This window comes from Tursiops truncatus, chromosome 5 (assembly GCF_011762595.2).
Source record: "Tursiops truncatus isolate mTurTru1 chromosome 5, mTurTru1.mat.Y, whole genome shotgun sequence".
NCBI lineage: Eukaryota > Metazoa > Chordata > Mammalia > Artiodactyla > Delphinidae > Tursiops > Tursiops truncatus.
Genome location: NC_047038.1, coordinates 135,838,273 through 135,862,824, shown reverse-complemented (window position 1 = coordinate 135,862,824; position 24,552 = coordinate 135,838,273). Strand labels below are relative to the sequence as shown.

Sequence of the window (24,552 nt, the reverse complement as noted above, 5' to 3'; positions counted from 1 at the left end):
GCTGCTCTGACAAGGGAGAGCCTTGCTGTACACATGGGGAGTGAACAACTCAAACACAGAACAGCTGAGAGTAAATACGGATTCCGGTGTGCTGGATGGCCCTCTGCCCATCCTTCTGATAAATGAGATACAGGGCTTATCATCATCTTCCTCTTGCCCTCTGCTACGTCCTCCTTAACTCTTGTCTCCTCTTCATAGGATTTCTACCATCTAAACGTCTTTTACTTCTAGCCGCTCTTCTGTTTCATTGTCATGACTCCAGGACAGGACAGCCCCATGTGTTCATCCTTCATCCTTCCATTTCTGTACTTGTTTCTCTTCAATCCACTTTCCGTAAAGGAGCCAGAAGTTTTGAATGCTTTTATTTATTTTTAATTTAATTTTGTTTTATATGGGGGTATAGTTGACTTACAATGTTGTGTTAGTTTCAGGTGTACAGCAAAGTGATTCAGTTATAATATACATATATCCATTCTTTTTCAGATTCTTTTCCATTATAGGTTATTACAAGGTATTGAGTAGAGTTCCCCGTGCTATATAGTAGGTCCTTGTTGTTTATCTATCTTATATATAGTAGTGTGTACATGTTAACCCCAAACTCCTAATTTATCCCTCCCCTCCACCTTTCCCCTTTGGTGACCATAAGTTTGTTTTCTATGTCTGTGAGTCTGTTTCTGTTTTGTAAATAAGTACATTTGTATCATCTTTTCAGATTCCACATACAAGTGATAGCATATATTTGTCTTTCTTCGTCTGACTTACTTTGCTGAATATGATAATCTCTAGGTCCATCCGTGTTGCTGCAAATGGCATTATTTTATTCTTTTTTAGGGCTGAGTAATATTCCACTGTATATATGTACCACATCCTCTTTATCCATTTTTCTGTTGATGGACATTTAGGTTGCTTCCATGTCCTGCATATTGTAAATAGTGCTGCAATGGATATTGAGGTGTGTGTATCTTTTCAAATTATGGTTTCCTCTGGGTGGGATTGCAGGATCATACGGTAGCTCTATTTTTTGAATACTTTTAAATGCTTTATTGACCACATTGCTCCTTTGCTTAAAATACCTCAGTGGCTCCTCGTTATAATGAGGATAAAACTGAAATTTCTTAACATGACTGTAAGGTGTTGTAGTATCTGGTTCCTGCCCACTTATACCACTGCCTTTCTCACTCACTAGGCTAAACCCATCTCACGAATATTCTTTTACTTTCTCAGGTGCGCCAAATTCTTTCACCTTGAATCTCTGCACAGACTTCTAAATTTTTCTCCTTCAGGTCTTAGTTTATATAACATTCCCGCAGCGGTGCATTTCGTATTGTTATCTTCTCTCAAAGCAATCTTTTCTTTCCCTACATAGTACTTATCACAAGTTATAATTAATATTGATGTTCATTCTTTCACCCAAGAAGTGAGCTCCCAGTATATTCTAGGGACTGTTTGAATCACACAGACTAAGCTTTATTCTTTTAATTTAAGGTCTGGCTCTAAGCCCAGGAAGGCGATGCCCTGGCAGTACCGACTACACCTAACTGTACATACAGCGCTTAAGATAATGCTAGCACAGAGTTGATGTCAATAAAGAGCATTAATAACTGAATGAGTTGAGCATCTGTGTATTTTAAGTTTGAGATGGTATTAGAACCTGGATCTTGCTTGCTAAATTGAAGGATCAGAGGTGAGTTCTCTCTACTCTTTGACTAGGTGCAAGGCGGTGTTTTCACTTTAGGGACACACTGCAGCGTCACTATGGATCGGATGATGATGGATGGACTTATGTACTTGTGAAAAGAACCTGACACATCTTTAATGATTTTATTAACACTTTATGAATATTAAATGAAATTGAAATGGTGCGATAATCTCCAATCATTAAATTAGACAAATTGATTTGAGTGCGAGTGCATCTGTGGAGAGGTCAACATTACAGTGATAACATTAAGTAATTCTATATTAAAGCCAGAACTGACATTATGGATACATTTTCAAGATATTTTCAAATGGATACTCATGTTTTAATATGAAGAGTATCACACTGGCTTTTCATCTGAATCTATTTTCAGAGATAAATGTGTAAGACTCAAAATACTGGCAAGAGACCCTTATGTAATGTTTTACTTGACTCGTGGAAATGGCATGTTTGCTCTCTGATTTTTTCTTACTAATTACAGTTGTTATAGCTTTGCTGTCATATCACATTTTAAAACGTTTATTCATACATTTACCACATGAACTGTTTTTTTCGCCCTATGGTCCTTAACCCACTTCTCTTACACTTTAAGGAAGCACCTCCTTGTTTTTGTGTTACACGACTTGAGAATGAATCTGTGCCCTTACTATATTATGAGCGCTTTGAAAAATAGGCTCCATGATTTGATCTTTCAAGTTATGTCTCCATGTGCCTCAATTTCAAAGAGTTTTGTCTGTTTTTGATATGGCACTCTTTCCAGGTCCTTGACCGTAAGGATTTGTTTTTAATAATCTTTAATTTTCTGAGAGTCTAGATCAGGTAAACATGCTGTTAAATTTTAATTTCTAAATATATGAATTGATGTTCTTTTGAATAGCCCAAGCATGAGAATGGCTGTCCAACATTCTGCACTGAATACAAGCTAGATGAAAAGGACGCAGTTTTTCTATGCTTCTTCTTTGCACTGGTTTTAACTAGGACTGCCAATGAAACCTTTCCTGATTCCAGCTATCCATCCAAAGGCCGAGCAGCAAGTCCAGGAGACCACATCCCCCTTGTAGACGAGGGAAGACATGGATGCGTCCTGATCTTTGTATAGGCTTTTGACTATTCCAGGTTTACCGGTGAGAGGAGTGCTGAAACTGTTCACCTGGTGCCGTGTGACCCTTTAGGAATGCTGGTGTCTTCTCTTTATCCCAGTCATGTGGCAGCAGCCTGGCACTCCTCAATGGATAACCCAACACCCTTCCTAAAAGTTCCGGAGAGAGGAGGTAGATGGCAGGGAGAGTAGGTAGATGGATTCTCAACACCTTGGAGATATAGAATCATGGGGTTGCCTATGTTACTCCATTCAATATAGGTTTGTCTTTGGATTCACATGTACTACATTTGAACCAGGACTTAATCAAAATGTGGTTTTTATTTATTGCGTCAGTGTTCATAAGGTAAGGTCATACATTTCTGTAGACAGTTGGTAAAACCAGAACTAATGCTTTTATAACTCGGTTTTAACTTTGAACCACACTATTCGTCCCCTGAAGGAAAGGCACATGGATTCCAGTTCAAAAAAGGCATCATGCCTGGAATAAAAATGCTTCCAGATTATAAATTGCTTTTATGATGTTCCTGAGAAAGTCAGTGAGGGAAATATATGTTAATCTAATCTGGCCTAGACGTGCTGCTGTGATTTAGTGATCATAAAGTATTAATTTCTGTGCCTGAAAGATGAATAAGGGCTGTGAATTTTAAATGGAACAAAAAATATTTTCAAGAAGAAAGACATGGTCTGAGTGAAATATACCTATATGCAGTAGTCACTTTTAATTCCACCTATTAACGTGCAAACTGAGGCATTAGACTCCACCTGTTTCAGGGCTGAAGGTTTTTCTGTAATTTTGTCACAGGCTTAGGAGCAGTAGCTTAAGATGCGACTGTGAACTACTGATGGTTCTTGGAGAGAGTTTTAGGGAGAGTGTCAGCTTATAAATAGGGTGTACAGCTGTAACTAGTCCAGCAACAATTAGGCACTCGAAGAAGTAACATAATACAGAAGTAAGTAGCAGTACTTTAGCTAGTCTTTATTTTCTCCAGAAGTCTGAGCATTTAATAGAGTGTAGAACTTAATTTTATACTCCTGTCATATTCTTGAGGTTTTTTTTTTTTTTCTTTTGCGGTACGCGGGCCTCTCACTGCTGTGGCCTCTCCCGTTGCGGAGCACAGGCTCCGGATGCGCAGGCTCAGCGGCCACGGCTCACGGGCCCAGCCGCTCCGCGGCATGTGGGATCTTCCCGGACCGGGGCGCAAACCCGCGTCCCCTGCAACGGCAGGCGGACTCTCAACCACTGCGCCACCAGGGAAGCCCTTCTTGAGGTTTTTCAGAATATATTTTAAATATATTTCTTAGGAAGAGCAGTTAATTTTCCAATTTTTTTTTCTATTTGTAGATGAACAACGGTATATCTCAAGTTCTCTTTGTCATAAGCAATAAAATAATAAGAAATTAAACCAGGATTTAAGTGTCCTGATTTAGTGTTACAGATATTAGAGTTGAATAACCAGCTACTAATGTTTTTAAACAAACCAATACTTACATAGAATTCCCAGTGTCCATACAAGTTTATATTCTGAATTAAGGGATGAGTGTATTTATAAAGATACTTCTAAACTAGTTTGTGTGGAAGGGAAAGAGGTAATACTTTCTCTCCTAATTGGAATATGTTACCAAGAGGCTAAGAGCATCAGTTTGTGTTGTGTATGAATAATTTAATTTCACCTTACTATTTGTGATGTGCATTTTCAGTGATTTTTTTAAATTTTAAAATGATCTATTAATTTTAAACTAACCAGACATAATAGAAAACTCTTAGTTATAGGAAAGGGGCAGATCAAGTTGAGAAAGTATTTGAGAGAGTCCGTTGCTACTTCCAAAAATAAAACAAATCGGAGAATATTGATTAATAAGCATGGGACAGCAGTCTTTTCAAAATGTGAGACAGGTCATGCCATGGTTGGTGAATTATTTCTGGCTGTCCTTAGGAGATAACTGAATAATATTCAGTGTCTTCTGATGAAACTAAATTCATCGTCTGATTACGTACCACTTGGGCAGTTTAGCATCTTAATAAATGGATGTATTTTTTTTTAGGTTTCATAGGTTACACAATATTAATTCTAAGAGTTTTCATAACAGAATCCACACCAACTGTGAGTTATTTTTTGATACATAAAATGGATGAGTTTGAATCAGCTATTTCTTTAAATGCATTTTTATTGATTTTATATATATATATCCTCTCCATATTTTGGACAAGGTGAACTGCCAACACATGTTAAGTTTAGAAATATCACTTGAGATTCATGTACACATTGGCATTTATATTTAAAATTTCTTGTTATATGTGTTAAAGGATAGGACAGAATGTCAAGAGCATCACCACTTGAAACTTTAACTTGGTATGTGGTTAAGTTCATAGTTAAATGAAAGCAACATGAAATGATTGATTACCCGGAAGAAAGGAAGCTCACATATAAGTGCTGTATGGTAATATGTAGTATGTAGAACACCACCCATGGATGTGTTGTTTTAAAGAGGTGACAAGAGTCACATCATGACTGGAATGTGGCGAAGTAGGACCTTTGACAGTGAAAAAGGTTTAGAAAATTAGCTTTTTTTCCTACTTGGAAAAAAAACTGAATAAACTTAATAAGTGTTTTCAAGCACATTGATAGCTGTTGCGTCGATCATGATGATCAACTTTGGTTCTGTCTTCACTGATGATGAAAAACGGGAAAAGGACTTGGAATGCATCCTGGAAGGATTTAATTTACTTACAGTGAACGGAAATCATAGGTGATCTGTGAAGTTTTTAAAAGAAGTTTTATCATTAATAGATTTTTGACAATGGCATGTGGTCTCTGTTTAAGTTATCCCGTGAGTAATTCTTGAGTACCCTGTATTTTTTGTTACAAGACTGGATGGAGGAAACTAATTTTGTTGTTTTGCCCAAAAAACCCCCACAAAATTCATTTCAAGTTTAATTTATCGTTCAACTTTTCAGTTTGAAATAAAAGTAAATTATTTTCAATTTTCATTATGAAATATTTAAAATAACAACATGGACAGAATAATGTGTCCTGAAGAAGACCTGAAAGAACACTTAAGCCAGCTTTATTAGTGAAGGGTAAGAGGAAACTTGCTTTATCTCTATCCTGCTCCTGACAATTATTATTATTTATTTATTTTTAAAAATTTATTTATTTTATTTTTGGCTGTGTTGGGTCTTCGTTTCTGTGCGAGGGCTTTCTCTAGTTGCGGCAAGCGGGGGCCACTCTTCATCGTGGTGTGCGGGCCTCTCACTATTGCGGCCTCTCTTGTTGTGGAGCACAGGTTCCAGACCCGCAGGCTCAGTAGTTGTGGCTCACGGGCCTAGTTGCTCCGCGGCATGTGGGATCCTCCCAGACCAGGGCTCGAACCCGTGTCCCCTGTATTGGCAGGCAGATTCTCAACCACTGCCTCACCAGGGAAGCCCCTGACCATTATTTTGAGGCAAATAACTGACATCCTGTTATTTCAGCTGTAAATATTTCAGTTTATATTTTGAAAGAACAATTCTCTTGGTTTAAATATAACTACAATATCATTATCATATATAGACAAGTTAACAGTAATTCATTACTAGCATCATCTATTTTTTTTTTCACAGTTTGTTTGAATCAGGATAAAAGTGAGGTCCACATATCCAGTTGGTTAACATATCTCTTTAGGCTTTTATAAGGTAATGTAGAGCTTCCCACAGTCTGGACTTTGATTAACATATTACTCTGTGCCATATAGTCATTATAAAAGGGTAATTAGATCTAGATGCTTGCTGAGGTTCACGTTCACTTCTTGGCATGAATCTTTCATAGGTGGTGTTGAGTATCCCCATTTGAAGGCACGTAACTTCTACGCATCTCTCTTTTTGTTTTGTTAGCGGCAGTTAACGATTCTTGCCTTGAGTCATTAATTCACAAGGTGTTACAAGATTAGTTGTAATTCTGAATCTATATTCGTTCATCATTTATTAGCTGGAGTTTTTCCAAAAAACCCGTCCCTTAAGGAACTACTACCCTGAGTAGAGTTCATATAGGAAAGGTGGGAAAATGCTTGTTTCTTTACCTTTATTTACCAGTTTTCAAAATAATAGCTTGTCTCCTTAGCATCCATCAAAGGCAATCAGATATTTTTCTTAAATATCATTACTAATCTATGGATTAGAAAATGTATGTATTTAAGCCTTCTGCAGTTATTATTTTTATTGCTATTCCAACTGCGTCATCTCTGTTTAAAGTGATTCTCATCAAATTTGCTCCTGGGTCTTTTGACACGAGGCTGATAGTTTTGGAGAGCTTCCTGCTTTGGGGGGCCACAAGGTGCTCTAGGCTCATCTTATATACCCTTGGCAATATGGAATCAATGAGAATTTTAATGATATTTTCCAGGCTCAGGTAATTTTCAACAACATTTAGAATACGCATATTTTTTGCTGTCGTAAATAGATTTCAATAAAGTTTAGCACATGAATTAAGCTTCTAGAGTCATGTGTTCACATTAGGGAAACCCCAGATTTTATGGGTAAAAAGGGTCCAATATTCTTGTCTTTCTGCAATAAAGAAGATGATGTGATGAGTCCTGAATTCTTTTTGGAGCGTTGATTTTTGTTGTTCATTAAGCTATTCATAGAAATGATGAATTTGGGTTGGCTGTGAAGAGTTGAAGTGACATGGAAGACAAGTCTATATACTAGTTTTCCAAGTGCTAAACTGCAGCATTAACTTTAGGAAAGATGTTCCCAAGTTGTTTTCCCTCCCAATCCTACATATGAGGCAATGTGTGACCAATTAAACAAAAATACAGTTTTCGATATGACCTAAGTCGTATGATGCTATAAACAAAGTTACTAATGACGAGTAAAGTGGTCTCACATTTGGGAAGTTAAGTAAGTGTAACCAATGTGTACTAGAAAACTAACTGCTACCATGTGGTTAATAGGTGAACATTTAATTTCTACAGGATTAGTCCCAGTAACAAAAATGATATAACAGAGGCTGAGGGAAAAAAAATAAATAAATAACAACAACTGCCGACCAGAAAACGATAGGAGGAAATCGAGCAGCTTCAGAGATGACTGGTTTTCAGACTCGCATAGACCCACCTAGATTCATCTCACTGAAAATAGACTCACCGTCTTCAGGATAATAATGTGAAATGATAGCGTGTCATATATAAAGAAATATTTTTTTCTATTCTATACAAGAAAGAATGGATGTCCTTTGATTTCATTAAAACCAGAGGTAGGGAATTTCCTGGCGGTCCAGTTGTTAGGACTGGGCGTTCTCACTGCGGAGGGCACGGGGTCAATTCCTGGTTGGGGAACCAACATCCCTCAAGCTGCACGGTGTGGCCAAACAAACAAAACCCCCCAAACCCCAGAGGTATTAAAACACCACACTTTGGTAATGTCCAAAAGAAAACAGCTGAGAAGCCCGAATGAAGGGGGTACAGTTTTCCCAGGTAGAGGAAAGAGCTCTGGATGCGAAGTGGCAACGAGCGGGTGTTGCGAAGGATCGTAGCTGTCGCTCTTCAGAGGCGTCAGCATCCCTTCGTTGCAGAAACGTAGCAGCCTTCCAGATGCGTGTCAGTTTCGCAGCGCGCTTCTCCGTTAGTCGAGCCTTTTGCCATCAGCCCCCCTGTCTCTCTGCTTTCCTAGGCTTGTCCACCCTGCAGGCGGTGCTGGATTCCGCTGCCGAAAAGAAGTGGCAAGTGACTGCTATCAACGTGGGGAACATCAACAATGACAAGAAAGATGAGACCTACCGCTCGCTCTTCCAGGATCTGGAGCTAAAGAAGGAGCGGCGGGTCATCCTGGACTGTGAGCGGGACAAAGTCAACGACATCGTGGACCAGGTGGGCTCCTGCCTGTTTCCTAGGGCGCCCAATCGAGCGCGTGCGTGCAGCCTCGGCGTTTGCAGGGAGCGTTTCGGGGCGCTGCTTGAGCAGCAGGTTGTTTCCCCAGGGCCCGTGGAGGACCCGGCAAGGATCAGCGGTGACCTTCTCCCTGGCTTCACTCAGCAAGAGCAGGGCGTCCCCAGCAGTGCTGGCACGTCACACGAACCATTACCTGTATGCAATATACAGGTCCTGATCGTGTGGTCTGTCGTGTTGTCCTAAATTTTGAAGTGGAAATTTAAAATTCAGTTCTTTTGAGCTGTTAAGAGAGAAAGAAATGGGCAGGCATGAAGTGAAAATAGTCTGGGTCCTAAGGGAAAAGTGAGTAATTCATGGATTCTTCGGCAAGACGTGGAGTACTTCAAACATTAGGATATAGTGTGGTGTGCAAAACCTGGATTGTTGTCGGAGTGGATTTCGGTCTTCAGAAAAAGCATGTATTTATTTTTCCAAGAAGTAATTTTTTTCCTCCTAAGTAGGTTGGTTTTGTGTCACTGTGAAACTATTAATCTATGAAAAAAAATATGTAGGAGTGATATATGCAGTCCTTGCTGCTTGAAAAGTAAACTAGATGTATTAATGTGCATTATTTTAAAGAATAATATGATACCAGAGATATCGGTGCTCACCACATCACCTTGCTTCCTTTTAAGATCTTTCAGGATCGGACGGCCATGAAGTGATTTCCACACGATAGAAATAAAATCCACTATGTTATGCAGGTAGGGTAGGTGACCAGAGCTGGTGCGAAAAAGCATCAGGATTTACTGCCTAAGGCCTCCTCCACTGGTTTCTGCTTCTTTTCCAGCTGAAAATGTACATTTATAATATTTTCCTTGGAATAATTATATATATGTTATACGTTTATGTATGTCACTTACATACACAAATGTATGTATATAAAATTATTCCTTGGAATAATATAGGATTGGAGGAAAAATACACAATTAAGTATGCATATCTTGGCCCTTCTTAGGCTTTGAGGAGAAAATTAGATTCACTAATCTGTAAAACAAAGCATTTTGCAAACATAAACCTTGATGAACCCTTAATTGTTATAGAATAATACAGGGCCTAAGATATACAAAATGGATCTCTCATGAAATATTGAATAACTGAATAAAACTAGCTTGTTATGACAACAAACTAAATGTTTTATATCAGAGAGGTCAACATTTCAGTAGAACAGTCTTGATTCTTGTCTCCGGAGAGGAAGCTGGGATTGTCTTTAACCCGAAGGCCTCTGTTCAAATGGGAGCCTAACAACTCATTTGAATTTCAGAGGAGGTTCTCATTAAAACTGAATTTTGATAATAGTTCTTAGTCTTTGTTTTAAAAATTTAGGCATTCATGACTCATCATAATACAAGTTGCTGAAAGCCTATATGAAAATAATTATTTCCAAAACTAGAAGAGAGAAACTACAAAAGAAACTGGGACGATATGGAATGGAATTTTTTTTAATCTTTTTTTTTAAACTTTTTATTTTATATTGGAGTATAGTTGATTAGAAATGTTGTGATAGTTTCAGGTGTACAGCAAAGTGATTCAGTTATGCATATACATGTATCTATTGTTTTTCAAATAATTTTCCCATTTAGGTTGTTACATAACACTGAGCAGAGGTCCCTGTACTATACAGTAGGTCTTTGTTGGTTATCCATTTTACTTTTTTAATAGATCTTTATTGGAGTATAATTGCTTCACAATACTGTGTTAGTTTCTGTTGTACAACAAAGCGAATCAGCCACATGCATACACATGTCCCCATATCCCCTCCCTCTTGTGTCTCCCTCCCACCCTCCCTATCCCACCCCTCTAGGTGCTCACAAAGCACTGAGCTGATCTCCCTGTGCTATGCAGCTGCTTCCCACTAGCTAAATATTTTACATTCGGTCGTATATGTCGATGCTACTCTCATTTTGCCCCAGCTTCGCCCTCCCACCCCATGTCATCAAGTCCATTCTCTAGGTCTACCTCTTTATTTCTGCCCTGCAACTAGGTTCATCAGTACCATTTTTTTTTTTTTTAGATTCCATATATATGTGTTAGCATATGGTATTTGTTTTTCTCTTTCTGACTTACCTCACTCTGTATGACAGACTCTAGGTCCATCCACCTCACTACAAATAACTCAATTTTGTTTCTTTTCATGGCTGAGCAATATTCCATTGTGTATATGTGCCACATCTTTATCCATTCATCTGTCGATGGACACTTAGGTTGCTTCCATGTCCTGGCTATTGTAAACAGTGCTGCAGTGAACATTGTGGTACATGACTCTTTTTGAATTATGGTTTTCTCAGGGTATATGCCCAGTAGTGGGATTGCTGGGTCATATGGTAGTTCTATTTTTAGTTTTTTAAGGAATTTCCATACTGTTCTCCATAGTGGCTGTATCAATTTACATTCCCACCAACAGTGCAGGAGGGTTCCCTTTTCTCCACACCCTCTCCAGCATTTATTGTTTGTAAATTTTTTGATAATGGCCATTCTCACTGGCATGAGGTGATACCTCATTGTAGTTTTGATTTGCATTTCTCTGATAATTAACAATGGTGGACATCTTTTCACGTGCCTCGTGGCCATCTGTATGTCTTCTTTGGAGAAATGTCTATTTAGGTCTTCTGCCCATTTTTTGATTGGGTTGCTTGTTTTGATGATATTAAGCTGCATGAGTGGAATGGAATTTTTTAAAAATTTATTTTATTGAAGCATAGTTGATTTACAATGTTGTGTTAATTTCTACTGTACTGCAAAGTGACTCAGATATATATATATATATATATATATATATATATATATACACACACATATATATATATATGCAGACACACATATATACATTCTTTTTTATATTCTTTTCCATTATGATTTATCACAGGATATTGAATATAGTTCCCTATGATATACAGTAGGACCTTGTTTATCCATTCTTTATACAATAGTTTGCATCTGCTAATCCCAAACTCTCAATCCTTCCCTCCCCTAACCCCTTCTCCCGCTTGGTAACCATAAGTCTGTTCTCTATGTCTATGAGTCTGTTTCTGTTTCATAGATACGTTCATTTGTGTCATATTTTAGATTCCACATATAAGTGATATTATATGATATTTGTCTTTCTCTGTCTGACTTGCTTCACTTTGTATGATAATCTCTAGGTCCATCCATGTTGCTGCAAATGGCATTATTTCATGGAATGAAATTTTTTTTTTTTTTTTTCGGTATGGGGGCCTCTCACTGCTGCGGCCTCTCCCGTTGCGGAGCACAGGCTCCGGACGCGCAGGCTCAGCGGCCATGGCTCATGGGCCCAGCCGCTCCGCAGCATGTGGGATCCTCCCAGACCGGGGCACGAACCCGTGTCCCCTGCATCGGCAGGCGGACTCTCAACCACCGCACCACCAGGGAAGCCCGGAATGAAATTTTTTGTAGCAAATATATGATCGTGATTAAATAAATGTCCATATGGACATCCATTCAAAATGTACACAGTATTTTGCACATATATTTTATTTGAATGTATTATGTGAGTGTGTGGATTTATTGAGGACATTGTATGTATCTGGAATGAGGGATGCCAAGAAAGGTAAGGGTCTTGACTTTACCTTCTGAATTCATTGTTTAAAGGGGAAGGAAAATGTGCACACACAATAAACACTGCAGTATTACAAGTTGTAATGCAATGTGGTCTAAGAGCATGCAGGAGGAAGTACCTGTCTTAACAGGGGTGGGAAGATGTATGAATGGGTCACACATGGGTACCGCTTGGCTGGCTGGCTTGGATTCCTCCAGTTGTTTGTTCAGTGAATTTCCCTGAGTGTCTGATGCTTACCAGACAGGCACTGCAGGAGATCCAAGATGTAGTGTTAAACAGAACAGACATGCCCATCAAGGTGAATAGCCATGATGTTTCCTAGTTACATTAATATGCAGTTATAGTAATGGTAATACTATGAATGAACAGAACAGGATGTTATGAGAAAAAAAATTGCAGAAAAAATAATTTCGATTGGGAGATCATGGTAGGCCTTCAAGGAATAGAGTTTACCAGGCAGAAAGTGGGGTTGAGGTACATTTCAAGAAACGGAAACACTATTGACTTACTCACTCTGTCAAGAGAATGGAGATGAGATGAAACTTTATATTCATCATTGCTTAAAGTTAGAAATATAATTAAACGCTGTTAGTCTATGAGTATTTTATCATTCAATAAAACTTTAGAGACACTTATTTCTAGTTGTGATTAGGTGGCTAAAGGACTCAGACATCAAAAACACTTAGAAATTAACATAAATTTACTAGTTAATGCAATACTAATGGCTCCATAAAGCAAAGATATGATGGTATGGCTGATACCAATTCTTAGAGAGAAGTAAGGCTAGACCATTCTTCATATTTCTCCTTTTTCTCAATGAACACTAAACTCAACTACTTCTACTTCTGGTAGCACCATTAATACTGTGTTTTTTCTGAATTCCCAGAAGGAAAACATGCACGATTATGAAAGTAGAATGACCAATGAGCACAATCAACAGATGCCTGTAGGAAATATGAGGGGCATGACCGGCTCAGTTCAGCTGATGCTAATTAATATATTTTTCATTCAGGAGGACATCTTTCTTCAAAATTCTCCCTTCAACACAGAATATTCATTTTCTTGGAAAAGGCAATTTAGTTGTGTTACAAAAAAATACGTTAAAAAATAAGATAAGCCTAACTGCCTTCCAAATTTGTGACCATGTTAGACTATCAGAGTAACATATGGTGGAATCCTTCTAGGATCTGGCCCTCCCCTTGCTCTTTGACTGAATGTGTTGCTTTGGAGCATCTGACTTTGCCTGGGATGAAGGAGGGAAGTCTTCTAGGAGGTAACACTGGGCTGAGATTCACTGTGCCTTAAGAGACAAAGGGTATGGTGTGGAGGGAACTTTCCAAGCAGAGGAAACAGGATCTATGAAAGCCCTGAGGTGACGGAAAGAAGCTCTTTTTGCACAAAGAAACAAAAAGAGGGCCACGTGGCTCTAGTATAGAGAGTGAGAAGGTGGGCCTGAGCTTCACAGTGTGTGAAGGATTTCGTACATTACGCTAATAAAAGCAAGGGGAAGCCGCCAAAACAGTTCAGTAAGGGAGGGGATCTAACCTTTTCCATTTTTAATAACAGTTAATGCTTTCCGTTAGTGTGACTATTTTCTTAAAAATAGAAATTGCATTTGAGTATCTCAGTACCAGGGCTGCAGCGTGGCCATTTTACCTACTTCCCTTTATAAGTGATAGAGATCAGTGAGAGTCCAGGTGATACAATAATGTCCAAAACTGTTGGGAGCATTGCCAAATGACTACTTGTGCCATGATTTTTGACTTAGATTTGTGGAGAGAAATTAGCTTCTCTGACATTTTGCTGCCTTAAGAACTAGACTATAAGTGTTTCAAGATTCTTAAGATTGGAATTTTATTTTGTAGATCTATATAACAATTCTGTTATATGCTTATTAATATTCTTTTAAAACCCATGTACTGCTATAAACTCTGTGTTTATCTTTGAATGTAGATGGTGAATATATAAAATCTCAGATGCTGGGTTCAGCTGTCTATGTTTCACTGAAAAGAAAAAAAATAGCTTTTGTAGGAATAAAATTATGACTTATTAGGGATTCAACACTTTTTTTTTTTTTTTTTTTTTTTTTTTTTGCGGTACGCGGGCCTCTCATCGCTGTGGCCTCTCCCCCTGCGGAGCACAGGCTCCGGACGCGCAAGCCCAGCGGCCATGCCCCACAGGCCCAGCCGCTCCACGGCATATGGGATCTTCCCAGACCGGGGCATGAACCCGTGTCCCCTGCATCGGCAGGCGGATCCTCAACCACTGCGCCACCAGGGAAGCCCTCAACACGTTTTTGATTTCACATTTCTTAAAATATTGAAACCTTATTTTCACTGTTAACAAAACCAAGGTAATCACTTTTGTTTAGTTATTGACTTCTTGAAAGATAATATTTATAAAGCACTAAAATGTATGGTTACTTTTTTCTGAGAGAAATATTATCTGAATTTGATAATTATATTTTATCAAATACGACTCTTTGTAGACTATCAAGAAACACAGTAGATAAAATTTATTTTCTGAGTCAGGTCATAACAGAAGTAATTTTACATTTACATTACTTACATTTGTTTCTTTATCTTCGTTAGGTTATTACCATTGGAAAACACGTTAAAGGGTACCATTACATCATTGCAAATCTGGTAGGTGAATTAATGATATTTATTATTTTAATAGAGATGCCTGTTAATTCAAAAAAATTTTATGGCCAGCATTTATCAGTGGTATTTTAAAAAACATATTTTGATTATATCAATTAGAAGTGACAATATTTTTCTGAATTTGTTACACTTTAGATTTACTTTCCATTTCATATTTTCTAATCAATTTCCTGTTGTTATAAATGATGTGAGAAATTATAGAACAATATTTGACAAGCTTATACTTTGTGTTAAAGGTATATTTTAACTAAGGGAAAATTTTCAAAAAGATACAAAATTTAAGTGTCCACATTTCCCCTTGTTTCTCACTGTCACTGTAATTATAAACTTTACCCATTTCTTTAAAGTTCTTAGTATCTATAATATTTGAAATGCACATTTGTGAGAATATGTCTTGGTGCAAAATAAAACCTGGAAATATCCAGAATATTTATATATTGTGTATTATTTATGTCTGATCTGCTACTTACTGTATAAGCAACACAATGAAAATTGAATAGCTGATCACTTTTTCATTGAGATTCCCTCAAATTAAGATTATACTGAAACATTCCCGTGATTAATTGTATCTCCCTTCTTAAGTATGATCAAAGGCAATTTAGAACGACCACTAGAAATTTATTTTTTCAAAATAGTTTTTAGATCGGCATTAATGTGAGCTTGAGGCTCCCCTGCTGCAAAGGTCTACGTTCTTTAAACAAGTATGATTCTGCGCAACTGAGGGCTCCGTCTCCCCAGCCTCAGAAAAAAAGGTGATTAAAAGAGTGACAAAAGCAGAGAATGAGCGTATTCTCAGTAGCATCATAGGACTGTGAAAATTTCCTATTTATACAGATGAGGATTTATGATGTCGCTTGTGGAATATTAGATTGTTATGTCACAAGACATTATTTCCAGTAGTCACGGAGAGATTTAAAAACCCCACAACCTTACAAGTGATAAATATTGTTTTCACTAGAAAGTGGCACCAGTGATAAAGAATATTCAATCTCAAACCTACATATATTGAGAGAAGTTGGTTGTTCAAGATAAAATTTCTGTTTGGCAATGAAATGGCTCATCGCTATAATAATTTTTTAGAACTTACCCTTATAATATGGCTTATAGATCCTAAATGAGTCCCGACCAGAGCAGCGAGAGTTAAAATAAGTGAAGCTCTGTAATCAGGCGTTCCAGAACCACATTCTGTGCAGGGAACAGCCTGGCCAGTCAGTCCCTGTGTGACCTGTGCCATTGATGAACAGCACAGAGCCACACCGAAAGCTGTGATCTTTAAAAATGTCCAGATGGAGAAGGTTATATTGGGACATTGAGAAATAATGGCAGAAGGAGGTCATCAATTTGAGAGTTGATATTAGATGCTGTGAAAAAGGAAACGTGCGTTGACCAACGTAAAAAGGTTCAAAAATAAAAGCAAGTTCTTGCTGCTGTCATGCTGCTATAGGGAGAAATCTACGTAACACTTTATCTGAATTCAAGTTGTGTTTTTCCTTCTCTGAATACTTGGTATCCTCGCCATATGGAATTTCTAGTGAATCAGTAAATTCAAAGAATCTGTAGAGTGCTGCAGTTTCTGAGAATCTCTAGGGCACTTGAAAATTTCAGTGCCATTTAAAATTGGAGAATGCCATCCAAAGTTGAAGGGCTTTCATCTTCCAAAGTCTTGGTTGGGAATGTCCCTTTTTCCATGTCCAGTGGCTAATGGGTGTTAAAGGAAGTGGTTGTAAAAGATAGAAAAATCCTCAGATATTGTTAGTGACTTATTTCTTCAGAAATTGCTGAATGCTAGATTAGGCTCCCCAAACACAGGCTATAGTTCAGTTCCTGATACGTCATTAAAGGGGATAAAGGATGAGGAAGCGGTCAGAAGGGATCCAATTCTCATTTCTTCAGCGCTTCAGAATCAGACGAAAAGCCCTGCAATCCGCCCACCTGACTGCCTTACAGTGAGGTTCACTCATCAACCAGCCCTGCCCGTGCACACAGAAATTCCAAGAAATGTTTTGGCATCTTCCTCTTAGACAGCCAAGCATTACCAGACTTTCGAGAAAAAAGTCTTTGCCATGAGGGATGCAATACAAATAAACAAGTACACGGAAACAAGGTAGGCAGGAATCAGGAGAAAAATGCTTCAAATTGTAAGAATATCTTCAGAGAAATAAGATAAAATATGTTATCCATAAAGAAGAGAAAAGGCTGCTATAAAAAAAATTCAAGGAACAAGAAAGAGCTCTGGGAAGTTAACTTATTTTTCGTAGAATAACTAGTAAAATTACATGAGTTTGAAGGTAAAGTTGAGAAAATCTTCCAGATTATGGGGCAAAATAACAGTACAATAAAAAGCGGTGTATGTGGAGAAAACTGAGGGACTCAGATGTTTAATCTAGGGGTTGCAATGTCTTATTAATAAACCTTCTAAACAGACATAGTGAAAACAGGGGAAGGAAATTATCAGAGAAACACTCAGAAAAATTTCTGGTACTAAATGACATAAATCTGCCTGTTGAGTACACACAATAATGAAAGACAAAAGGCTTCTTTTGTAAAATATCACCATGAACTTTCAGAGATAAATAGAAGATCTTAAAGTTTATGACAGGTAGGAAGCCAGAAGGAGTATGAAGCAGGTCACAGACAAAAAATAATTAGAAATAATGCTGTTGTATTTTTCAGTAGAAACAGTAAGTCAGTAGAACAATGCCTTCAGATTATCAGGGTTTCAACTTCAAATGCTATACCCAGCCAAAATACCAGTCAAGTGTCAGAGAAAACAAAGGTATTTACAGACATTCAGTGTCTCAAAAAAGGTACCTCCACGTGTCTCAGGAGACTACTGAGGACTCTAGCTGAAGAAAGGGGTAAAACAGGAGAGAAAAGTGATGGAGGATACAGAGAAGCTACTCAGAAAAGAGGGGAAGGGGCATTTCAGGAGAACAGTTGCAGAGCAGACGAAAGAGGAACCATTCAGATTGCAGCGTTAAGGTGGAAGGCTCCAGGAGGCAGGGGAAAAGAGAGATGACTTGATATGTTTCAACATTTTAATTGAAAAAACTTTTACCCATATAAACATGAAAATTTTTACATGGAGCAACTGGAGAAAAAGTAAGAAAGAGAAAGCTCTAGTAGTGAAAACAATGAAGCAATCATTAACATTAGAATAAAATACTATTCAAGAAGGAAAATGCAATCCAAACACGTTATTTGGCTTTGCTCTGAACAACAGAATTCTAACTGTGAAAACAGTGAACATTAAAATGGCTGAGGAGATAGATGGTTTGCTTATGAGACTTACATACTCATCTGGCACAAGTATAAACTGAAGACGAAAATCTAACATGGGTAAGTTAGGAAAGAAGAACAAAAATGTGTCATGCAGAATTACAGAGGTAAATACACGAAAAACAAAAATTACTGAAATTGATTGTTTTGAAGCAGCTTAACTGAGGCATGCGTGGGTCAGAACAGAAAATCTGTGAATTTTGTTATATACATTTTCCTCTATTTGCATTATTTGATAAAAAGAAAAAGCAAAAATATGAGCCAATAACAAATAATATTAAACTATATTTTTAATATCAACAACAAAGAAAAGGCTCTCATATTTAGGTCAAAATATTTCCAATTCTTCTGTGTGATAATAAGGAATAAGTGTATAAGATGAAAATATTTATAATTGTGACTTTTTAAAATTGTGATTTCATCTTTCAGAGAATGTACTCCCAAATTGAGATATACATTATGGCAGCCCAAGATTTGAAAGCAGTGGAAACACTATATGATAGTTTTAGTAATGACTGAATTCATTCTAACAATGCAGTAGAAGTGGCTTTTTAAAATTTAAAACATTTTATAGAAACTAAGTTTCATGCTTAAAGTGAAAATGCTTAATTGTTCTCCAATAATGACAAAGCATTTGGTACCTTCCCTTCTCATTTACAAGGTTTTTGTATCACCTGAGAGAGTGGACAGTTTAAATAGGAATAACCGTCACGCAATGTCGTAGCTCTTGGAGAAGTAGCTTAATGTTTGTATGTGGTGGTGCTTTGTGTAAATACAGTAAATAAAACCCAGTTCTTATCCTTGGAAGATTTCTCAATAATACAGAGAACTTTTATGTAAGTATGACCAATAAACAATCATTGATTAAGGACCCGCTGTGACCAGGATGAGGCTAGGTGCTGGGGAAGAATATTGGCTGTTAAAATACATGAAACATTTACTATAGGCTTTTTATCTCCCTCATGAGTTCCTTGAAATTTGTAAATCCACAATGTATAGAGCTATTTGCTTAACGTTAAGTTCTATTTGGTTCTTAATAGAAAGCATGACATAAATATGTTCTCTGTCCAGGGATTTACCGATGGAGACCTATTAAAAATTCAGTTTGGAGGTGCAAACGTCTCTGGATTTCAGATAGTAGACTATGATGACTCCATGGTATCTAAGTTTATAGAGAGATGGTCAACACTGGAAGAAAAAGAATACCCTGGAGCACACACGACTACAATTAAGGTACGTATCTATCAGGATCTACTTCTACCTCCATCACCATGTCTATCCCCACCTCCACCTCCATCTCCATTTCCACCTCTGCCTCCACCATCTTCACCTCCACCTTCACCTCCATCTCCATCTTCACCTCCCCTCCCCTCCCCTCCCCCCCTCCCCTCCCCCTCCCCCCCCCCCCTCCCTATCCACCCTCATCTCTATCTCTATCTAACTGTGGGTGAGTAGCCTGTTCTCTGGGACACCTTAGGAAGAAGATAAAAGTCTCAATTTGTTTTCATAATTAACAAAATAAATATAATGATTTATGTAATCAAAGAAACTTTGAACGCTAAATGCCATGCACTGCTCTGTAATAAGCGCTACCCAGACTCATCTTCTATTCTCTGTGTGTCTGGACACCTTGAGGTCTTCACTGGTTTATTCAGTGTACTTTATTGTGTATATACATACATGCATATATTTACCCCCAAATATGACATATTTCTGCTGTCGATATTTCTTTTTCTTCTGTTCGTCACCTGATTGAGAGCAGAGATAAAGAGTAAAACCAGAGGGAGGAAGAGTGAGTGAGATGAGATCATGTTCACGTTTTGAGACTCGGTTTATGAAAAATAAAAGCTGCAGAATATTGTCAAATGTATAGTGATCTGTTTATCTGTGTTATCTGTGTATTATAGTGCAGGTGCGCAAGAACCAGTCAGGGACAGTGTCATTTCAGTTGCTCTCATAGTTATGTTCATACATCCTGGAGAAGTTTTGTTGATGTTGTTGTTTTCTGCACAAATTGTTTGGCTTTAAATTTGCGTCTGGTTGTGAGACCGGTGCTAGATAAGAATTAGAAACTTTTAAGTTTTCTCCTTTGGGGCGTGTAAATGGATCCTATTAATTCAACGTCAAATTTAGGAAAGCATCCCATAGGATGGAAAGCTTAGCCCGGAGCTAAGTTTTTCTCTAAAGTAGGTGACTTCTCGTTTGGTGACCTTGACTGAGATTCAGCACAGATACATGTATAAAGGGCTTGAGGGCCGTGGGCCTGCCACCATTTAACAGGGCTGCTTAGAAGGGAGGGGACCCCATCAGTGTCTGTCTCCTCCTGTGTTCAGCAGGGGTCTGACTGAGGCCCACATCCGCTGGGATTGCAGGCTTCCCTGCGTCCAGATGTGCGGCCAGTGAAGTCCTCTGATGGAGCGTGCATGTGGCGTTCACCCTCAGATGGGACTGACATTCCTTTGAACACTCTGCTAGTCATCGTGGAGCCTCCCACTGCTGCTGGCTGTGAGAAGGATGAAAGCGAAAGGAGATGATTCTTTTCTCACGGAAGGCATATGGTTATTAAAGTTAACGTGCTATGCCTCAAAGAGCAAGCGATTTAGGGGATAAGAGAGCAATGCATTCTGCTAACGTTTTTGCTAAGACCTAGCAGCAGAGTTCACTCTGCTGGTGACCTTTCTTTGCTCCCTTCTGGCGGTAACATCTCCCTCCAGAGCGGCTCCCTTTTGGTTTCTTCTGACAAGTTTCAGAAAGATCGTGGTGGCCCTTCCTTGGGGGGCGCCGCAAAGAGCATAGGCTTAAAAGTTTAAAGACACAGCCTCGCGAGTAGGTCTGTGTCGTTATTCCCTTCTTGCCCCCAGGTTCTTCAGAACTTTTTTTCTTTATTATTCCATACATGTGTGTTAGCATATGGTATGCTGCATAGCACAGGGAGATCAGTTCAGTGCTTTGTGACCACCTAGAGGAGTGGGATAGGGAGGGAGACGCAAGCGGGAGGGGATATGGGGATATATGTATACGTATAGCTGATTCACTTTGTTATACAGCAGAAACTAACCCACCATTGTAAGGCAATTGTACTCCAATAAAGATGTTAAAAACAAAACAAAACAAAACACAGCCTCTTCCATGTTCTGTATATCCCTTGAGGTAGTACAAGGACCCTGCCCCAAGGCTACACTGTTGTTTCCTGACTGCCCCTCCCTTGTCTCCGCATCCCCTCCCTTCCCTGATTAGCGGCTGTTTGAACCTACCGGTTGGAACTCAGGGAAGGTCCTGGAGGCCAGATTAAAGGAGCGCAGGCCCTGCACACACCCTGGTCCTTATCAGCAACCCCGCCCTAGAACCATTGCTGTAGAACTCCTCACCAAATCCTTCCGGGTTGGGACACACAGTTTTTCAGGGCACGAGCCTGCACGAACAGCAAAGCAATAAAGCTGTTCTTTTCTGCTTCACCCTCCACCCCCGAAAAAGTAGGCTGTCAATCACTTTTTGACCCTCGGCCCCAAAATTCAACAACATTTACAAAGACTCACTTAGCACGGCTTTGGAAACAGAGGTGCCGGTAGGAGATATATCTTATATGGTCTTTGAAGCTTGATGAAAAGTACTGAAAATCTGTGTGGAGGATGTGCCTCTGGGTGGGTGTTCATCCTCACACGGAGTCATATTGCTTATGTACTAGACAGCCGGGAACTCAATATACTTTTAAAGAATGACTCTTGCCTTTGATAATCCAAAGCCTTATGGAGGATACAAACATGCCCGTAAGCAAATATAATAGCGAGTGATACATGTAAACGGTGGCAGCTCCTACACATGATTAGGACAGTACGGTAGGAAGGCTTTCCTGAGGTAGGACGCCTGAGCAGGGCTTTGCCCGTGAGCCATGCCACAGCGTAACAGGTCCAGGGAAATCGGGAGGAGTGAGGTGTCGACAGGTGTCAAGAGTAATCCCAAGACAGGACTTTCATGGTTGTTTCTGTCATGATTGTTTCACGGGCAGAAGAAAGGAAGAAAAACTAGATAGGGAACAATATACCATTTCCTAATACAAACAAGCATATATCATCTGTCCAAGCGAAAATATCTCGAATGCGGTTCTCTCTTTTTACATTGTGTTTTGGGTCACGGACTGTATCGGGTATGTTGCTAGATAATTTAAATCGTAAACTTATGCTATAGGCATGAGAGCCTGTAAAAATATAATTCATGACATCAAATCCTCTCCGTGGTTAGGCATTGGAAATTATATAATTTATATCAAGTTGTGGGACTATTAAATTAGTAATTATTTAAAACTTCTAGTCTTCCTTGAAAGTTAATACACCTTCCACAGCTTCCTAATTAAAATCAATCTTATTCAATAAATACAAGTAAACCTTATGTGTTTCAATATTTAACATATTTTAATAACCACCGAATATAAATTGCAAATGTTAAATTTCTTCATTCTTATATCCTGTGCCAAAAATAACTCTAGAGACTTCAAATCTGACTCTCTTTCACTAATGTGCTAATTTGGGGCAGTATTCACTTATTCATTCATCAATTCATTATACATTTTACTGAGTTTTTACTCTGCAAGCGGTCACTGTTCTAGGTGTCAGAGAAAAGACAAAGTTCCAGTCTTCAAGGGGTCGATCGTCTTCAGGCTAGAAACCAGCAATCACCTTGTATTAACTTTGGTGGAAGTTGTCTTACGGACGTGTTAATATCAACGCATTCTCAACTTCTGATTTCCACCTCTGCTCCCTCTTCATCCCCTGAAACACTATTCCTACAACAACCCTTCCCTGTCAGTTGATGGCAACCCCGTCTTTTCAGCTGTTCCTTCAGCCAAGGACTTGCAAGTGTCCCGGAGCCCCCTCTTACCCGGTGGCCCACATCCAGTCTGTCAGGAAACACTGTGCCTCTTCTGCACCCACCCTAAATCCAGCCCCCATGGCCCTGCTGCTGAGTTACTGCAACGATCTCCTAGACGGGGTTCCCTGCCTCCTGACTGACCCCTCTCTCTCCCATGCTTGTGGTCCTTTTAAAATGTAAATTACATTGTGTCCCTGCTGCTCTCCGGCCCCCCAGCCCTGTGGCCATCCATACCACAGCAGTGCAAGCCAGACTCACCCCACTGACCACGAAGCCCTCCGTGCTCCACCTTCCTCTCTCGGGCTCTCCCCTCACTCCCTCTGCTTCAGCTACAGTGGCCTTTCTGCCAGTTCTTTTTTTTTAATTTTTATTGGACTATAGCTGATGTACAATGTTGTGTTAGTGTCAGGTGCACAGAAAAGTGACTCATTTATACAGATACATAGATCCACTCTTTTTTAGGTTCTTTTCCCATATAGGTCATTACAGAGTATTGAGTAGAGTTCCCTGTGCCCTACAGCACGTTCTTACTAGTGATCTATTTTATATGTAGTAGTGTGTATATATCAATCCCAATCTCCCAGTTTATCCCCCCGTCACTGCCTGGTAACCATAAGTTGTTTTCTACATCTGTGAATATATTTCTATTTTATAAATAAGTTCATTTGTACCCTTTTTATTGATTCCACATATAGGTGATATGATACGGTATTTGTCCTTCTCTTTCTGACTTACTTCACTTAGTATGATAATCTCTAGGTCCATCCATGTTGCTGCAAATGGCATTATTTCATTCTTTTTTATGGCTGAGTAATATTCCATTGTATATATGTACCACATCTTCTTTATCCAGTCATCTGTCAGTGGGCACTTAGGTGGTTTCCATGTCTTCGCTGTTGTAAATAGAGCTGCTATAGGCATTGGGGTGCACGTATCATTCTGCCGTTTTTTAAGCACGGGAGACACGTTCTCACTTCAGAGCCTTTGCACTGACTCTGTCCTCTTCTGGACTCTTCTGTCCTTAGCATCTGCAAGGCTAAGCCTCCTGCCGTCTGTAGCTCTTTGTTCAGTTTCCATCTCCTTAACGACCCCAGAAGCAGGTTCTCTATTTAAACTTGCAATCTCCCACCCATTAGGGTGTGTTCCATCCCCCTTCCCTGCTCCAGCTTTTTCGTATGTTTCCCTTTAATAGCTCCTAGTCTACTGTATTTATAATGAATGTATTCATTACCTTGTTAATTGTTTTCTCCATCTTGAAAGTAAGTGCCATGTGGGCAGGGAGTTTTTGTTGGTGTTTGTTTGTTCACTGGTTTTGTTTGCTCCCAGGCTCCTGGAATAAGGCCTGGCACAGAGCAGCTGTTTAGTAAAGGCTTTCTGAATGAACAGATAGAGGAAAGCAAAAGTTCTGTGGTAGCACCCTTAAGAGGCCCCTAACCCCAGTTCTACACGTAAGAAAAGGCTTCCT

The 24,552-nt window shown here is 39.0% G+C and overlaps 1 protein-coding gene across 1 annotated transcript in view; it reads left to right on the top strand.

Moving 5' to 3' along the window:
- GRIA2 (glutamate ionotropic receptor AMPA type subunit 2) overlaps positions 1-24,552 on the top strand; it is a 143,652-nt gene that overhangs the window by 75,888 nt on the left and 43,212 nt on the right. The window contains exons 4-6 of the mRNA XM_073805621.1: positions 8,446-8,642; positions 14,871-14,924; positions 19,293-19,454. Of these exons, the coding sequence (XP_073661722.1) occupies positions 8,446-8,642; positions 14,871-14,924; positions 19,293-19,454 (413 nt within the window). The remainder of the gene's footprint in view (positions 1-8,445; positions 8,643-14,870; positions 14,925-19,292; positions 19,455-24,552) is intronic.